The 18,084-nt window shown below is 38.7% G+C and overlaps 1 protein-coding gene across 3 annotated transcripts in view; it reads left to right on the top strand.

The window, feature by feature from the left end:
• NCOR1 (nuclear receptor corepressor 1) overlaps positions 1-18,084 on the top strand; it is a 55,160-nt gene that overhangs the window by 13,665 nt on the left and 23,411 nt on the right. For 2 of the 3 annotated variants that reach the window (XM_021524934.2, XM_021524936.2), the window contains exons 3-16: positions 726-862; positions 2,338-2,533; positions 3,484-3,666; positions 5,556-5,669; positions 6,963-7,019; positions 7,451-7,503; positions 8,226-8,292; positions 8,670-8,842; positions 10,795-10,885; positions 11,362-11,540; positions 11,991-12,045; positions 12,226-12,327; positions 16,656-16,786; positions 17,272-17,489. In XM_021524934.2, coding sequence (XP_021380609.2) covers positions 726-862; positions 2,338-2,533; positions 3,484-3,666; positions 5,556-5,669; positions 6,963-7,019; positions 7,451-7,503; positions 8,226-8,292; positions 8,670-8,842; positions 10,795-10,885; positions 11,362-11,540; positions 11,991-12,045; positions 12,226-12,327; positions 16,656-16,786; positions 17,272-17,489 — 1,756 coding nt within the window. Of the gene's footprint in view, positions 1-725; positions 863-2,337; positions 2,534-3,483; positions 3,667-5,555; positions 5,670-6,962; positions 7,020-7,450; positions 7,504-8,225; positions 8,293-8,669; positions 8,843-10,794; positions 10,886-11,361; positions 11,541-11,990; positions 12,046-12,225; positions 12,328-15,249; positions 15,518-16,655; positions 16,787-17,271; positions 17,490-18,084 lie in introns of those variants that run through there. The other variant, XM_021524937.2, reaches the window with a different exon arrangement.

The following is an 18,084-nucleotide window of genomic DNA, read 5'->3' as shown; positions in this document are numbered from 1 at the left end:
ACAGTTCAGGTTTCCCTTATTTTCATGACATTCTCCTGCTGCTGCAGATACTTTGGATATATTTTGGATGATACTTTCTTCTACTTCTGTGTTAGCAAAAGGAGATTCAAAAAACTGAAGATTTTTGGCTTGCTCTGTGTTTATTTTTAGATAATTTATGAAAACTGAATCTCATGGGTAATGATCTATTACATGTCTTGTAAAGCTTCTCTTCAGTTAGTGCCAGCTGCATATAATTTTTAAAAGCAAGTAGTTGATCACATAAAAATACAAATAAATAATCTTATACTGAACTTTGATTGTAAATTGTAGTAATTGGCAGATGCATTTTTTGTGAGGACTCTTAGTCCTGATTAATAATGTCTGATATAAAAATGTCTTGAGGTGGTAACAAAAGAAATTGCCTCAAGGTTGCTCTCATTTTAGCCCTTTGCAGTTGGATGTGCAAGACTGATTTTAAAGGCTATTTTTAAAGGCTCTTCATCTGCTTGCTGCTGACTCATCTGTGTTTTGTTAGAAGTTGTTAATAAATTAGGTGGAATCCCTAGTATAAATATTTAGTCTCTTTAAAGTTTATTTAAATCTCAGAACTGCCATTTGCAAACATTTTTTGAGTTGGAATAAGACTTTCTCGATCTGGTGTTACTCTGTATTTAATATCTTTGGAAATGATCATGGTCACTGCATGCTTTTGTTCCTGTTAACACGAGAGGTGTTCCCCTCAGGAATTCGCTGTTCCCGACTATCGCTCGTCCCACCTGGAGGTCAGCCAGGCCACGCAGCTCCTGCAGCAGCAGCAGCAGCAGCAGCAGCTCCGGCGCAGGCCCTCGCTGCTCTCCGAGTTCCACCCAGGCTCTGACAGGTGAGGAGGTGACTGGGAAGGGTGGGAGCTGCCCTGGGGTTACCTGAGGACAGGCAGAGTGGACAGCAGCAGGGAATCAGATGTTGGGGTTTACTTTCAGTTTGACAATCTCTTCCTTCCCATAAAACGGGGGATGTTGAGGGATGATCAATGTACATCATTGTTGCTGTACTGCTGGTTGGTTCAAGAAGGTTTTCAGACAATGTCAAGCATCCATTTGAAGAGCTCTGAATGTTCTCTGAACATCAAATTCAGAGATTAAAATCCCACTACAGATCAGAATAATATTAACTGGATTGTAGTAAATTAGCAGGAACATGCTTCTCTTTAGGGAAGAGATTATAATATGATTTATGCACTCAGTTATTTAGTGTGTAAGGCCGTTGGTGTACAGTCGTAAGTAAGTGTTAGTGCCTGTAACAACCTCTGCTTTTCTTGCACTTACTGCTTGTAAAAATCTTCTTTTGCCTTGGACTCTTAGTGAGTATATCTGCTAGGAGCAACTTTATATGCAGGATTACTGCTGGAGGTTTATTTTGGCTGTAACTGACCGATCTGGATCTGAACAAATACCCATGATGAATGTTATGTAAATACTGGTCTGGCTTAAAATCTCATTAGGATATTCCCAGAAATAACTTGATGATAGTGAAATCTGGGCCTTCCATATTGCCTTCATCTCGTGTCAGCAAAATGTCAGTAAGGCTCTGTTTTAATGCTGAGAATCACAGCAGCTTTTAGAGTTCTCAAAATTGAATTTATAGCAGTAATAAATCACACCCTCCCCCTACCAAGACTGTAAATTTGTAAAAGCTTATTTGGTAGTTCTGGAAAACTGCAGGAAACTGCTGCTGTCATCTCTTCAGTGGCACTTCATAGGAAGATGTTGAAGCATATGAGGGTCTTTTATGGACATCCTGCACACTGCACTGGGAGCAGCAAGTGATAACTGTTGAGCATTTTTCTGAGGAGGAGTCTTTAAATGACTCATGGATTGAATCAATGACTGCTTCTGTCACAGAGTAGCATTTTAGTAGAGATCAAATTCCAAACAGACTCATGGCTCATCTCAAGTGTTCTGTGTATATTTAAAAATTATTTGGCTGCAAAAATTCAATAATGGAGCTGTTGTGGCCATCTTCAGTGAAATATTGTACTGTGTTTTTCTCATGGATTTTTGGTGTGTTTATAATTTTAATCAGAGCTTTGATTTGAACAATATTCTTGTAGCAGAGCTGAGTTTCTTTAAGGTTGTGTAATGACAGGAGTACCTTTAATTTGAGATTCAAGTTCACTTTCTCTTTTCCAATGGATTTTAACTGTTGTATTTTTGAAGTATTATATTTAAAAACATCTATCTGCCTTACTGTTTAGAAGGAGCTTCACCAAATGATATCTCCTTTAAAAGTAAAAATCATTGAAGATTCTTCTCATATCAAAAATGTATATTTTAACAGTTAATCTCTTCTGTGTAGGCCTCAGGAAAGGAGAACTGGATATGAGCAGCAGTTCCATCCAGGTCCATCTCAGACGGATCATGATTCACTGGAATCGAAGCGACCACGTCTTGAGCAAGTGTCTGATTCCCATTTCCAGCGTGTCAGTGCAGCCACTGTCTTGCCTTTAGTGCATCCTCTGCAGGAAGGGTTGAGGTCTGCAGATATTAAGAAGGTAAAGCCATTTGCTGTTACAGTGTTGAAGGTCTAACTTTCTGTGTTGCAGTGAGCTAATTGGATTTTTTCTGTTAGGTAATTAATTTTGTTTGTTTAGGTTTTTTCTATAGTCCCAGAAATTTACACATTATCAGAAGCTGTGATCATGAGTCAGTGTTACTGTCTTACACAGTCTGACTCAAACACAGTAAATAGACTGGAATTCTGAGGTGCCACTACTCTCTTAAGTCACTCAAACCTCAGTTGTAAAATGATTGTAGCATAGTGCATGAAATAGTTCTGCTTTTCAGCTGCAAATCCACGCAAGTCCATTTTTTCCCGTAATTAACATTGGGACTGAATAGTCAGAGTACTTCCTTCCACCCTCTTTTCCCTTCTAAGCATTTGAAATGAATCTGCTTATTTACATAACACTAATTATACTTGTCACTGTCTCATTTTGGCTAAATGTAGGACAATCTAGTTTGGGGTGGGTATTTTTTATTTTAGATATTGACTATTAGAGCTAAATGCAAAAGAATTTCACATTTATAACCACAACTAGCTCCAGATGTGCTTTATCAGGCTGGTCATGATTATCTTCAAGAATATCCTCCTCAGCATAGGTGCAGAGTATTGAGGAGTGGGTCTCAAGTAACCCTCCCTTTAAAAATAAAAGTTACTGTTTACATTTATGAAGATGTATTTTAAAAGGAAGATGTTTGGGTCTTATTTTGCTTTCAAGGTAAATATTGCAGTATGGCGTTTTTTTAAAAAAATTCAAAAATTTTGAAATTGCAGTATCATAAAAGATTTAGAGCATTATGAAAACTTTAATTGACTTCTCAACAGAGATATGGACAACTGGAAATTGTTGTTAATTCCTGGGTGTTTGGTTACTGAGCACTCATTCCCAAGTTATGACTGATTTCCTCTCTATCTCCCCACCATCTGCTGTCCCCATGGAAGGACCCAGCTTTTGGAGGAAAGCATGAGGGACCATCTTCTCCAATTTCTGGTCAGCCTTGTGGGGAGGACCAAAATGCTTCACCTTCCAAGCTGTCAAAGGAAGAATTGATACAGAGCATGGACCGCGTAGATCGCGAAATTGCAAAAGTGGAACAGCAAATCCTGAAACTGAAGAAAAAGCAAGTAAGCACAGCAGGCACTGCTCTTGTTTTCTGCCAGTGAAAGAGGTCTGGAAAAACTTCATCTGGTGATGGTGAATTTTTTGGTTACATGAATCAGATGAAGAAGTTGAAAAGGAAGGTTTATATGTGCAATTTTATTTCAAATAAGTTGGACCTCACGCAGTTTTAAACATTTTTGAAAGCAGGAGAAAGCCACATAAGAGCAGCAGCAATAGTCAGGTTTATATTTGAAACTGCTGTGAAACAAGGGCACTGTGACTGTAATTTCAGCTTCAGAGCTGCCTGCTGGCTGAGGGGAGGATCATCTTTCTTCTTTCGTAGTCTGTGCAAGGGGAGAATCCCTTGCATGCATCTCCAAAACCAGAGCTTGTACAAAAGCTCCTGGATCATCTGCTTTCCCAAGGGCAAGAGATCTTCACATCTGGAGCTAAGGTCAGCCATGGGGAGAAGTGCAGTAGGAGGGGTGCAAATAAACACAGAGAGCAGAGAAATAAAGGAGGAAATATCAATTTGTTTTTTGTATGGCCCTGGCTAGGCTTTGCATCAGAGGTCTGCACTTCAGCCACTGGAAGCAAAGGAAGTGTTTGCTGGCAGAAGTTGTTGCTTTCCCAGTAGCTGTTGTGGCCAAGTAAACCCACCCTTCAATCGAGGCATCTGTTAGTCATTGACAAAAACAAAGTCCTTGTTTCCTTTTCCTTTTCTGACTTTCAAAGATCCAGATAGAAAAAGTGCCAGCTTGACTCTTATTTTAGTTGGAACTCTGGAGGAAATGAGAATTACATTGTAGGATTTGTTAACTTGTAGGTCCAGGATAACAAACAGACAATTTATGGTCTGGAAGTGTTTAATTATGTCTGAATTTTAATGAGCTGTAAAGTGACCTCCAGTAGAAAAACAAAAAAGGATGTCATGGAGTACCTGTTTGTGTGTTAATGATGCTTATCTCTCTGTGTACTTTTCCACAAAATCAGCAAGTGCTGTACAACTCATCTATGAAGGGTCATTTGTGCACATTTATCTATGGTTTAACTTAAGAAAACTACAACGTTGTTGTTAAAATAATTGAGCCCAGGTCTTAGGGCATTCTGCTAAAATTTTAGGGAATTCTTGCACAGCAATGAAGCACATTTTAGTCAGGACTGTAAAGCAGGATGGATCCCTATTGTCAGAAATTCTTTGCTGTATATTTGTGGCAGGCGTGGGTGGGAGGATATTTAAAAAAATGAAGATGTCACTGAACCAGATTTATTTGATGTGAAAGTAAATCACAGCAGTAGATTTAGTAGGTAAGGTAGTAGTTAACTAGGAAAGGAGTACAAGGTGGTTTTTTTGCTTTTGGTTTTATTTTTTTTTTTTTTGCTTGTTTGGTAGGTATAACAGTCTTGGAACTTTAGTGCATGTGGAATGGTTTATTTTTGCTGTGAAGTACCTTTAGAATAATGCTCTCTGTGGTCTTTTAGAAGGACTTTTGTACCTTTTGAAGCCATAAGACAGCAGTAATGGTGACTTTTAACATCTACAGTGCAGAAAGGCAGCTCTGTGATTTATTTCCGCTGTGAGAAGGTGGCTCTGATGTAACTGTTCTCCAAAGTTGATACTTTGTTTAAAGTTAAATAATGATAAATTACAAAGTGAGTGGCTTTAACTGTCAAGCTGAAACAAGTCTGATTCAAGGCAGGTAACTCTTGTAAATGTAATTTGAGTTACCAATACTACAAAAAATAGTCTTGTTATTGTCCCTGTGGGCATTAAAACCATTTCATTCATTCCTTGACAGTGCAAAACAAAATAAGAGGCAGTGCTGACTGATCAGCTGCGTATTTTATCTCTGGTGACTAATTACTGGGGGGGGGAACATGGATGGCTGATTTTCTTTCTTTGGTCTCTTAGCAACAACTTGAAGAAGAAGCTGCTAAGCCTCCCGAGCCGGAGAGGCCGGTGTCCCCTCCTCCCGTGGAGCAGAAGCACCGCAGCATCGTCCAGATCATTTACGATGAGAATCGGGTGAGTGCCCTGCACCTCACCCAGGGGCCTCTCACTGCCTCTATGTTCACATTCTTGAGCTCTTCAGTTACTTCCATGCAGCAGATTTTTCTGTTTTACTGATTTGCCCACCCCTCTTTTGCTATGCATTTTCTCTTTTAAATGAAAGACATTATAATGACATTTTGAGATTTTTATTCTCAATCACAGGAATTTTCCTTCGATCTGAGCTGTGGGTCTCATCCTTAGACCCTTGTGCTGAGATACATGAATTATAGATATATATAAACACATATATATATCCTTTTAAGTGTGTGATATCAAAAATGCCTCAGAAATTCATCTTTAATTCCCTGTTCCTCACATGAGCTGACAAACTTGGCTGAAGACTCTACTTTTAAATGAGCTGTAGAGAAAAAACTGCATATGTTGTAGGATTTTGTGCCTTCTTTATAAACTCTGACTTCTGGCACTTAAGATTTGGATAAATGAACAGATATGAAATAGTAATATATGGGTGAATTATGAGCTTGTGTTGTTTAAGTGGTGAGAAAAGTTCAGGAGCTCAGTAATATTGCCAACAGTAACAGCAAAAATGCTTCCTGCCTTTTTTTCCCATGGTAGTTTGAGATCAGGGAGTCAGATATCTGGGAGATTTGAAAGTATTGTGATCTTCTCTGAGAGTGGTATATGTTTGTTTAATTTCCCAATTTTGTTCTGTAGTTTAGAGGAACAGCTAATTTCTATTACAATAGGTTAGGGGTTTTTTGAGGAGTTAAAAACCTCTAGCAAAACAATGCTAGATTTTGTACAGTAAAACTGTGTCCCAAGCATTCAAGCATGCAAGGAGGGGTCAGAATTATTTTGTAGTGTTCAGTTGATGTCAGTGAAGGACCTTTGACACACTTTGTGTGTTTATGTACACATGGATTCACACTCCCAGATTTGGCAATTGGAGAATTTTAGTCTCTTAATTCCATTTTCCAAAGCTAATTATTTTAACTTTATTTTACTGGGCACCTTTCTTCTTTTTTAGAACCATTTGCTGTATTATGAAATGCATGGTTATTTTGAACTGCAGAGGTCAGTTTCTGCTTGTATGCTCTATAAGCTTCCAGACTGGGAGATCAGAGTAACTACTACACAATTCAAGTTCAGGTATCTTCATTTGCTGAAGCAACATTGCAGAAGTAGGTTAAGAAGGATCTCGTGTGTTCAGGCAGGGGTTTAGCAGAGAACATAGAGTTCAGATCCACATTTGACACGAACTTCAGAGGATTTACTCAGACTATACCAAAAAAATCTCATTTGCAGAAAAAAGCAGAAGAAGCTCACAAGATTTTTGAAGGTCTTGGTCCAAAAGTTGAATTGGTGAGTTATGGAATTCTGTTTTTTTTTTCCTTTTGTGCTATTTTCTATGTTGCCAGTTGCTCTAATTCTGTTGTGCTGAACAGCTGTGGTTCTGTGAGTATGTGTGTCTAAATGCACTGGTGAGTTAGGGCTTGAGTGAGTTCATCGGCTATGTAAGTGTGATTTTTAAAGTAGATTTTGATCTATTTGAGAGAACAGTTCGAAGTGTGAAGAAATTAAGTACTATTATATACATAAGTAATTATAATCTAATGTTAAGTAATGAAATCTGTGCTTTGTGCTGAATATCTTGTAGTCCTTTCAGCTCTGCTGCATCTCAGATTGAGTGCACTGCTCTCAGAATACTAAAATATTGTTAAATGTGGTGCATCACATTTACAGTTCCATGCTTTGCAAAGTGCTAAGTGTTCCTTTCTCATCCCAAATTGCAGCCACTTTACAACCAACCCTCAGACACCAAGGTCTACCATGAAAACATCAAAACGTGAGTGCTTTAATACACCCTTGTTGTCCCATTCAGGGCATCTGGACTTGAACATTCCCTCACATTTTTCATTGCTGTCATCTCCAAATAGGATGTGTGAGTTTAAACCATGATTAAAAGCTTCCAGTCCATGTAGCTTTCTGATTTTTTTTGTTGTAGAACACTTCTGCAAGATGTGCATTATATGTGCTGAAGGCAGAGGGAAATCCTGGCTTTCCATATTCATTTAAAGACAAAAATAAATAATAACACTTTGGCTGTCCTTTAAAAACTCTTAAAAAAAGTAATTCTTGCTCCACTCCATCAAATAGATTTGTATAGCAGTTCCAAAGTACCTATTTCTTGAATAATATATTGGAAAACTTTAGGGCTGAATTGTAAAGACTTTTCCCCCATAAAAGCATAATAGCTTAAACCAGGGTTTTTTTTGCATTTTAACATATTATCTCTCTTGTGGTAAAGGAGAGCATCTGCCTTGAAATTGGAACCTTTTGTGTCTCAATTGCTTATTCCAGTCATCTTCAAGGATCTCATCTCTGAAAAAATACAGTATTAGGTGATTTAGGTATCTCAACTTCATTGGGAATTTTCCCCATTTTTTATCCTGAAACTGTTATTCATAATAATGATCTGACATCTAGAATTGAGATGGGTTTTGTTAAGTAGTTTTGAAGTGCTTGATTTTTATATAGTTCACTTTTTCCCCTAATTTTGTTTTCCAGAAACCAGGTGATGAGGAAAAAGCTGATCCTATTCTTTAAAAGAAGGAACCATGCAAGAAAACAACGGGTAAGAACACCATGATTTTCTAAAAGGAGCATGTGGCTGGTTTTCTGTCTGGACCCTTGTCTTACATTCCCAGATCTACTGATTAGAAAAATAAGACCTTAAGCTAAAACAAATGTGGGATATTTCTGGAAGGCAATAATGACAATTACCAAATACCACTAGGATGTGTAAAGCAAAGAAATAATGTATAATATTCAAAATTTACATTTTTGCATCCACTTCCTCCCCTTCTCTGTGCTGGAAATGTGGTGTAAGTCATCTTCAGTATGGAAGGGGCTGGAGCAGGAAAAATCTGTGCGTTCCAGGAGTACATGTGACATGTACTGATCATTTGGTGTATTTTGCTTAGTTCAAGGTTTGCTTTTGGAATTTAACAGGAACAGAAAATCTGTCAACGTTATGATCAGCTGATGGAGGCATGGGAGAAGAAAGTAGACAGGATAGAAAATAATCCACGCAGGAAAGCCAAGGAGAGCAAAACACGGGAGTACTATGAGAAACAATTCCCAGAAATCAGGAAGCAGAGAGAACAGCAAGAAAGATTCCAAAGGTATTACTGGAGATTTGAAATATTCCTGCAAAATCTCTTCAGACTTAAGTTTTAAAATTCTTTATAATAAAATGAGTTAATTTTAATGATTAAGTTTTATGTTCATGACTTTATTGCTTTAAAAATAGTATTAGTGTGTCACAGAGTATAAAGTGAAATGTTCTTCACTTTGTTCATCGTGTTTCCATGGCACTGAGCTCAAGTTTCCCTTTCCATGCTAAGGATCTCCATGACTTGATCTGTCCACTGTCACAAATGTCCCCTTTGCTGTCCCTCCCTTCCAGCTGTGCCAGCAGTAACAGCCTCATCCCTTGGTGTCCTCTCAGGCTGCTGTGGTGATGTCCATGGGGTTCCTTTCCCATGTCCCTTTTCAGATCTGCTGTCAAGCCCCATATTTTCCAAAAGGAGCACAGAAAAAGGGCCAATTAGAAAAAGCTGCTTAGGTTGTGGTGTCAGTGAGATGAGGAGAGTTAAGCAGCTCAAGAAGGGGTTTGTGGAGTTCTGAAGACAGTTGGAGGGAGCATCAGCTTCCCATGAGCCTGTTCATTTTGGGCACACACCCTAATTTGCACTGGTATCTTTCTGTCACTGTCTGTGTTACTCCTGTGTTTCATAATCCCTGTATTCATTAGCCTCCACACTCAAAAACCATTTATCTTCTTAATTAACAGTTTGACTGATCTTTTATTGTACTTGCCAGGTAATTTTATTCCAGACAGTTTTGCATTTTAAAATATTCAAGGTGCGATAATTAAGGCCCTATTATTTAATTTTAATCTATCAGACATTTGTTAGATGGAAACTACAAGGAATCTTAAAAGGAATCAAGTGCAGTTCACTTGAGAGTTCACCTTGCAGTACTGTAGATAGAGAGATAGGATTTAAATTAGAATTAGGTCAAGTTTGATTCTGTTGTGTTGAAATCTGTTTATCTCATGTTCGAAATAATTTCAATGCACCTTGGAGAGTTCAAGCCCCATAAAGATTTAATCTCATCTCTTGTAATGTTCTGTCTACATCACCTTTTTGTCATAAAACATGGAGAAAGCAGAGAGTTTGCAATACATTGTAGAGGCTGCAAGATTTTATGGAATCAAGAAAAGAAGAAAGTAAACTGTTAGAATGGGAGCAGCACTCATACATAAGAAGTTTCACTTTAAGAATATTTAATGTCTTTGTAATTGCAGGCTACTTGGGAAGAGGTCATCTCTTTACATTATATTTACATCCTGTAAAATAACGGCCTCTCTGTCTATAGCTGTGCTCTAAGCCATGTAAAAATGGAGGGGTCTTTACTCAGATTTTGTGCAAATGGATGAATTCAGTAAAATCTTTGAAGTATTTTATCTCTCCATTTAGTAGTGATTTTTACCTCTGAAATGCTTTTTGACCCACATGCTGTAGTATATTATTATGATGTTTCTGAGGGTAATGATGACAAGCTGAAAAATTCTTCCAAATTACAGCTCTCCCCATCAATTCAAAAGTGGAAGATTTTCTTTTGTCATAACAAATCTCAGTGGTGTATTAGTAACTTGACCAAATTGATAAAGGGCAAATTTAGTGTGGTTTTCTTAAAAAAACAAAAAAGGCTCTTTCAAGGTGTATCAGTTGTACTAATGAAGGGGATAATTTCTGTGCCACTGATGAACATTACTCATGCTCAGCAGAAGCTGAGCATTTATCTGAAGCACCTACTTTGCAGTGGAATTGTTGGTAACACCTTTTTTTGTGCCCTTTCTGCTGAGTTTTGCAAACTCACTGTGAAGCCAAGCAGGACATGACAGAGTTCATGCTCTGACTCTCCTTAGAAAGAAAGACCAGTCCTAGCTGATTTGAGAGACTGCTAACAGCATTATAAGGAATTTTGGAGGTTGTTGTGGTGTACAAAACCTGAAGATAGCGCTAATTTCCACTTTATCCTTTTTCCTTCTGTTTTCCCCTCGTTTCAGAGTTGGCCAAAGAGGTGCTGGCCTTTCAGCAACCATTGCCAGAAGTGAACATGAGATTTCAGAAATCATCGATGGGCTCTCTGAGCAGGAGGTGAGCCAATAAATATCTTTTCACTGGCAGTGCAAGGTACTTTATAGAAGGTTTGTTTCATTGAGAAGAGAAAGCTCTTCTCTCTTTAAGAGAATCTGTGTGAAGTGTGCCTTGAAGCAGATCTTAAAAACACTTTTCTTTTGAGAGTTTTGCTTTCTAATTGTATCTGCCCTAGATTTTTCTCATGTTCGTTGCAGGCTTGCTGCAACCTAGTTTTTTACAGCTGTAACAAACATGTGAAAACTCTTCCTCTTCTCAAACCCTCCATCATTTTGGTGTTTCACCAGTTGTGACACTATTTCCTTTAGCTGCCCATAAGTGTTCATTGCGTTGGTGACAACTTCTGCAAGAGTTGCGTACAAAAAGAAGTTCCAAGCTGACTGTGAATGTGGAGCTTTAAGAGCTGTATAATTCATGAACTGTAAACATCAGTAGGAGCATTTTGGGTCTTCTTTACTTTGTCTTTTGTTCTGCAGAATAATGAGAAGCAAATGCGCCAGCTCTCTGTCATCCCTCCCATGATGTTCGATGCAGAGCAGAGAAGGGTGAAGTTCATCAACATGAATGGGCTGATGGAGGATCCCATGAAAGTTTATAAAGACAGGCAGTTCATGAATGTCTGGACAGACCACGAGAAGGAGATTTTTAAGGAAAAGTAATGGCCTTTCTTATCTTTCCTTTTTATTGCATTGAAATGACAGAATAACAGTTAAATGCCCAATCCCATAAAGCTAAATTAGGAATGATGAAGTTTTTGTGCAATAATATTTGATACGGTTCTTAATTGGCTGTAATAAATATTGCAAAAGCTTTTGACTTATTTTTATCTGAGTGTGCTCACACGCATTTAGTCCTTAAATACAAAATTTTCTCAAAAGTACTTTAGTTCCCTGCTAAGATTAAAATGAGAAGTGTAGATAAGGAATTTCATTTTATCATTTTAAGTGCTCAGTTCTAAATTTGCACAATCTGAAAACTGGGCTTTTTAGGCTAATTTCACTTGTGTAAATGTAGGACTTGCTGGTGGAAATTGTTTGCAAGATTAGTTTGCTTGTTTGATCATGGATTATATTGTTAAACTGAAATAATTTTTGATTTCTAAAAGGTTTGTCCAACATCCCAAGAACTTTGGTCTAATTGCTTCCTACTTGGAACGAAAGGTAAGACATTTCTTAATATAAATAGAGCTTAGGTTGGGATCCCTAACTTTTCAATATAATAATAAATAGAAGCTTTTTTACTGTAATCTGGTGGCTGAATAGCTTTAAGTGTTTGGAGAAATTAAAAACTCAAATATTTTCATTAGGATTAAACCCTACTTTCTGCTTTTTTCACTTTAGAATGTTCCTGACTGTGTATTATATTATTATTTGACCAAGAAAAATGAAAATTATAAAGCCCTTGTGCGAAGGAATTATGGCAAACGCAGAGGAAGAAACCAGGTACGTTGAATTTATTCATCACTTGGTTATTGTTTATTGCTTCATATTTACAACTGTTTCATTATCTGAGATAGCAAGATATTATAAGCATGGGGAGGAAATAATTCTTTTATTGTATTGTTGCCCTTTTAAAATTTAAACGATCCTGACCTCAAGGGTGTTGTTGATTAGTTTGGTTTTAATTCTCTGAAATATCTCCTTCCTTTGCACATATCTTACTTGTTTTAATATGACAATTCATTTTCTTTGAAGACTCTGTCACAGACATTGAGGTTGAATCCATCATTAAATCCGATGTTGGAGCCAAGAGAAATTAGGTTTAGCATGTGACTTGCAGTGGAAAATATATAATCAGTTCATAATGTCAGTGTTTGTCAAAAAGCAGAAATTAATAGTGATCTTTATTTGGTGGTCAGGCTTAAAGTCAAAGTGGAACTTCAGAGCCAGAGGAAAGATACCAATTTAATGCATGTGAATAAAAAATCCTGCTGATTCAGGAAGTGTTCCTTTGGAAGTCTTCAGAGAGAAAAAGAACAACATTTTATGTTCCAAAAGCTTATAAATACATGTGCTGGGCTAGCAGGGTTAATATGGGTATTGGAAAACAAAATGGGAAACTTTGGGACTGCACAACTCTGCTCTGCAAGCCAGTAAATGCAGTAAATATTGTACTGAAATACACAAATGCTGAATGTTCTCTAGGAGTCCCAGTAAATGTATATTTTTAATATAAAATTGTTGCAAACAGCTTCAGCTGAGGAGTGGATCCTGTTCAGTAGAAACAGCCATGGGGCTGTACTTCTGTGGTGCTGTTGTACTTAAACCTTTGGAATTATGGCTGGTGTTCTACCAGAAGAGTCCTGTCATGGCAGAGCACCTTGTCTGTACCCCACAAATGATGGATTGCTTAGGTCATTGTCATTGTGCACAGGATTTCACAGAGTTTCTGCTGTGATGGGAGAAATCTCTGGAAATAACCTGTTTTTGCCAGGACTTCTGTTAGAATTTCTAAGCCTGATAATCCTTTTTAATAGGAAAGGTTATCGCTGTTGGAGTAGTGACTGGAGAAGGATTGCAGTTAAAGTCTGGATGTGTGGCAAATGAAAAAAAGATGGAAATGAGCAGGATTGTCCAAATGTGGACACTTAGCAGAGGTAGTGCTGCCATTTGGAGTAGCTCAGTTCCTTGTGCCATGATAAGATGAGGTTGGTGTGACCATGGGAAGTGTCACATGTTGAGGGGTGCCTTTGCTGGGTGCTGTTCTGAGGGGTGAGGAGACAGAACTGGCTCAGCTGTAGTGCAGTGGAACTGGAGATTTGGAGATATTTAGAAATTCATTACTGTATATTTAAATGTCTTTTCCACATTGTTAAACTTCAGAATATTTGAACTGTTAGAATTCAAAATTTGGATGGGCTTTTCTGTCCATAAATGCTTGCTTACTTTGGATAATGTATATAGAACAGGAAGATTTTAATTCCAGCCTTAGACACAAGGCATGGATTTGCTTGGTGAACTCAGCTCAAGGTGCTCTGCCTGACTTTGTGTCTGCTCCTGTGAGTGCTGATTTATGTGTGAGTAACTGAATACATCAGTTGGAACACTGAAGGTTTGTTCAGCTCAGATTACTTGCTCTTGGAATTGTAGCAGAGTTGTACTCTGTAATTGCTGGTTGTTGATCCACTTTTAAGTGCTACAGCAGATCCCTAAACTTTGGGCAACTGCTGGCCAAGTTTAATGTGTGCTCTGTGAAGGATGCAGGAAAGTGCCAGGTTTTTAGCTCTGGAGAGGGTTGAGCTGGACTTGCCAACTCAAAAAAATACTCTCAGCACTCTAAAAAGGAAATTTTACCACTTCTGGAACTTTAAATTCAGAAGTATTGCAGTTAGCATGTTAATTGTAAAGATCTACATGGTGCCAAAAATCATATATGTATTTATAATTTTATTAATGATTAATCAGCAACATCTATAACAGCTAGTAAAAAAAGAAGTTGAGAGGGTTGAACTGCTTGGCTTGCCAGAACTTTTATCTTACAGTTGCAGAAAGCAGCTCGCCCCTTCCCCCTCCCATGCCCCAGCTTTGTTTGAAGCTGATATTTTTCATATCTCTCAGTAGCAACTTGAAACTTTCTTGCTGATTGGCAAACACAAGTCATGTAAGATTTATGAGGTGCTCCAGGATTGGCTTAGGCCAGTAACAGGTGCTTCAGCTTAAACTCTTAATAGTTCATATATTTTTGTAAATTAGGAGGCAAGCAAGTGGAATATTGCAGTGGAGGAGATATTAATCATGGTAAGGACGTTGAAGTCCTTCAGAGAATGCACTGAGCAAAACATGGTTCAAGTTTCAGTGTGGGGGCTTCCACTTGAGAGAAGCTGAGTGCTGGATCAAGGTTGTGAAGAGGTGCAAGGCTAATAAAATTTTGATGTGTGCTTGTACTCAAATAGGTCTAGAAAGGGCTTTTTATAAAATGCTGCCTGAACTGTTCTAGAGTGTCACAGAGGTAACTGAACAAATGTGTCTTAAACCAAAGCTTGTCAAATATAGAGCAAGTTTTTAACATAGAATTGAGAGAAAGCCATGGCTGTATGGTGCTTTAACTTGCCTATCCCTAAAAGTGTTCAGGACAGGGCTCGGAGCAACCTGGTCTGGTGGGAGATAGCAGGGGGTTTGGAATTAGATGATCTTTAAGGTTCCTTCAAACCCAAACCATGCTGTGATTCTATGATTACAGAGAATTCCTTAAATAACTGGTTGAAAGAAGGTTTCTTTAAGTGAAGTTTGAAATGGATTTGGTGGCCAAGCAGTGGTCAGTGCTGGGCTGTGTGGCTGGAGCCCGTGGCTGGCAGCAGGTGGGAGGCCAGTGATGTGAGCAGACAGAAATTGCCGCCTGTGTGTGACGGGGATCACCTCTGGTGACTCCGGGGAGATTAGAAGGTGCTGTGTGAGAGGGGCAGCACTGCTGCAGGCAGCTTAAGTGGCAGAATGACACAATTTCCTGGAATAAACACGTTGCTGGGTCAGGCAGCCTCTGCTAAGGAGCTCTGTGATGTCGCTGCTGGGGTGGGTTTTGCCCTTTTGAGCCGTGCCCTGAGCTCAAGCCCATCCCCTCGTGAGGACAGTAAAAGTTGCAATCAGCAGATGAATGTGCAGGAACGTCGCTGACCGAGCCTTCGACTCCTTTAAGGTTTGTGTTTATGCATTGCTTATGCAGCTTAAATGAAGTTACTGGCTAACAGAGAACCAAGTGATGTTAAATTGGCCTGGTAAGAATGGGATTTTCAACAACTGTTTTCTAAATTGATTAGATGTAAAATAATTTTCTTTAATGCAGTTTTAACTCCTTGTTTTCAGGTCAATCTATCTAGCAAGATGGAAATAATTTATCTTAGCATGTCTCTGACGTCTTCCTTGAAGGAAGTGTTTGCATAATCATTAACCAGCACCTTAATTGCTAATAATTTGCAGCAAGATGATAGTGGTTAGTTTTTAAGGTTTCTGCTCCAGTTCACATTGTTAAAATATCAAAACCAAGTCAGTTTGTGACTATTTCCAGCCTCAGTTTAGTTTGTGAAACAGTGACACCTGCTGCTGCACTCATGGGGAAGTTGCTTCCTCTGTGAAAAAGTAGACTATTTTTCAGTAGACTGTAAAATCTGAGTTCATTAAGCTTGTAATTCTCTGTCCTTGTGTTTCCATGAATTGCCAAATGTTCTCTGGGTATCTGTTTGAGACAAGCACAGTGCTTGTAAAACTGTCATCTCAGTAGAGAAAAGAGATTTTGTTGGTTCTTCTAATAATTCTTTCTGTAAACTCACTGGAAATGTAAGTCTAAAGTTCCCAACCCAATTTTTTAAACAATTATATTTCTTAAATACTAATGACAGTTTTGAGAAAGCGACTTGGAGTTGCTGATAACTTTTATGTTACAAGACCTCCTGCTCCCCAGTTGCAAGATCATGTTTCACTATAAAATGCACAAAGTTAAAAATAAAATTTGAGAGGAGCAACACTCTCACTACATGGTCAGACCTCCCTAAGCACTTTTAAAAGGTAGCTGTTCATTTTTAGTGGGGCACACAGCAGCCAGTGTGTGATTGTGCACCATCACCTCCATGCTCATGCTGCAGAAACCTCCTGTACTTCCATAGAATTTATATTATATAAAGCAGAGTTATTCTCTTATGCTGACCACTCTGCAGTGCCTGTAACTTAAAATATTATCAAGTGGGAAGTAAGGCAGCATCAGTTTTTATGCTGCTCTGAGGACAAGATGCTGCACTTTTGTGTGATCAAGTTATCATCTAAATTCTATTTCATTTCAGCAACAGATTGCTCGTCCTTCTCAAGAAGAAAAGGTAGAAGAAAAGGTAGAAGAGGAAAAATCAGACAAATCAGAAAAAAAAGAGGAGGAAAAGAAAGATGAGGAGGAGAAGGATGAGAAGGAGGAATCTAAGTAAGTTTGTATGTGCTGAAATGCATGAATTCACCTAGATTGCAGGTTTTGGCAAAGATCAGAACAGGATTTACATTAGCCTGCCAGTGAAATCTGGACTGAAAACTATTTATTTTGTGTGTGAAACAATTTTTTGGACATACAAATTTCTCTGTCTTGCTGAGCTAATCAGATCAGTGGAAAAAGTAACGATTATTACTTTGCACATGTAATAATTTCCATGTCTTGTTGGTTTGGGATTTTCTCATACATTCTATCACACATGGGGTGTTCCTATTTTCTTTGAAGTTGACCAAATCATGTATCTGTGTTACTGTCTGGCAACTGGAAGTTGTGGGCAATAATTCTGTTTCACTAAAGGCATCTTTTGAGTTTCATAGAGTTTTGTTTGTGGGGTTTGGGGTTTTTTTGTCCGTTGATATTCAGGAATATCTGCTCACAATGGCTCTCTGAATGTGACTGAACTATATTTTACCTATTCCCAGAGAGAATACCAAAGAAAAGGACAAAACTGAAGTTGCACCAGAGGAAACAGAGGAGAGGGAGCAGGCAGCTCCTCGGGGCCGAAAAACCGCCAACAGCCAAGGTCGGCGTAAGGGCAGAATCACCAGATCAATGACAAATGAAGCTGCACAAGCAAATGCTGCTGCAGCTGCAGCCACTGAAGAGCCACCACCACCTCTGCCACCCCCACCAGAACCTTGTGAGTAGCATCTACAGCACTCCCAGGGACCCAGCTGGTCACAGGCTCCTCACTGACACGGGGCTGTTTCCAGGCATGCAGCGCACTTCTGTTTTCCTGTTTAATATTCCAGCTTTATTCTTAGCCCTCCTTATAATTTTGTGACTGTGTGGAACTGCTAAACTTCACAAGTGTAACTTCATGAATAGCGCATGTGCAGTCAACTGACTGTTAGAATGATGTGAGGGGAGAAAAGGCTGTTCAGCCCTTGTGTGCCAACACCTTGTCTCCCTGGGCAGGTTCATGAGGGTCTGCAGAGATCCAGGTGCCTATGACACAGATTCATTTACAGGCTGCAGCTCACTGAGGATGCAGTTAAATAATTGGCCTGATATTTGAGTACTTCAGGGAGTTTCATAAGCTGAAATAGATCTTGGCAAGTTGTTGTTTTTGCATTAGATGGCAAGAGCTTTTTAAAAATGAAATGTTACTTTCTTGGCTGGTATGGTTAAAGACTATGCAGTCTCTGAGTGTATTTTGGAAAAGGCTGACCTACTTTGTGTTGATGCAGAAATACCAGAATATCTTGTGGCTGGTAAATAATTATCCAGGATGG

The sequence above is a fragment of the Lonchura striata genome, chromosome 20 (genome assembly GCF_046129695.1).
Source record: "Lonchura striata isolate bLonStr1 chromosome 20, bLonStr1.mat, whole genome shotgun sequence".
Taxonomy (NCBI): Eukaryota; Metazoa; Chordata; class Aves; order Passeriformes; family Estrildidae; genus Lonchura; species Lonchura striata.
The sequence above is the reverse complement of the archived record's forward strand: the minus strand, read 5'-3'. Positions and strand labels throughout refer to the sequence as shown.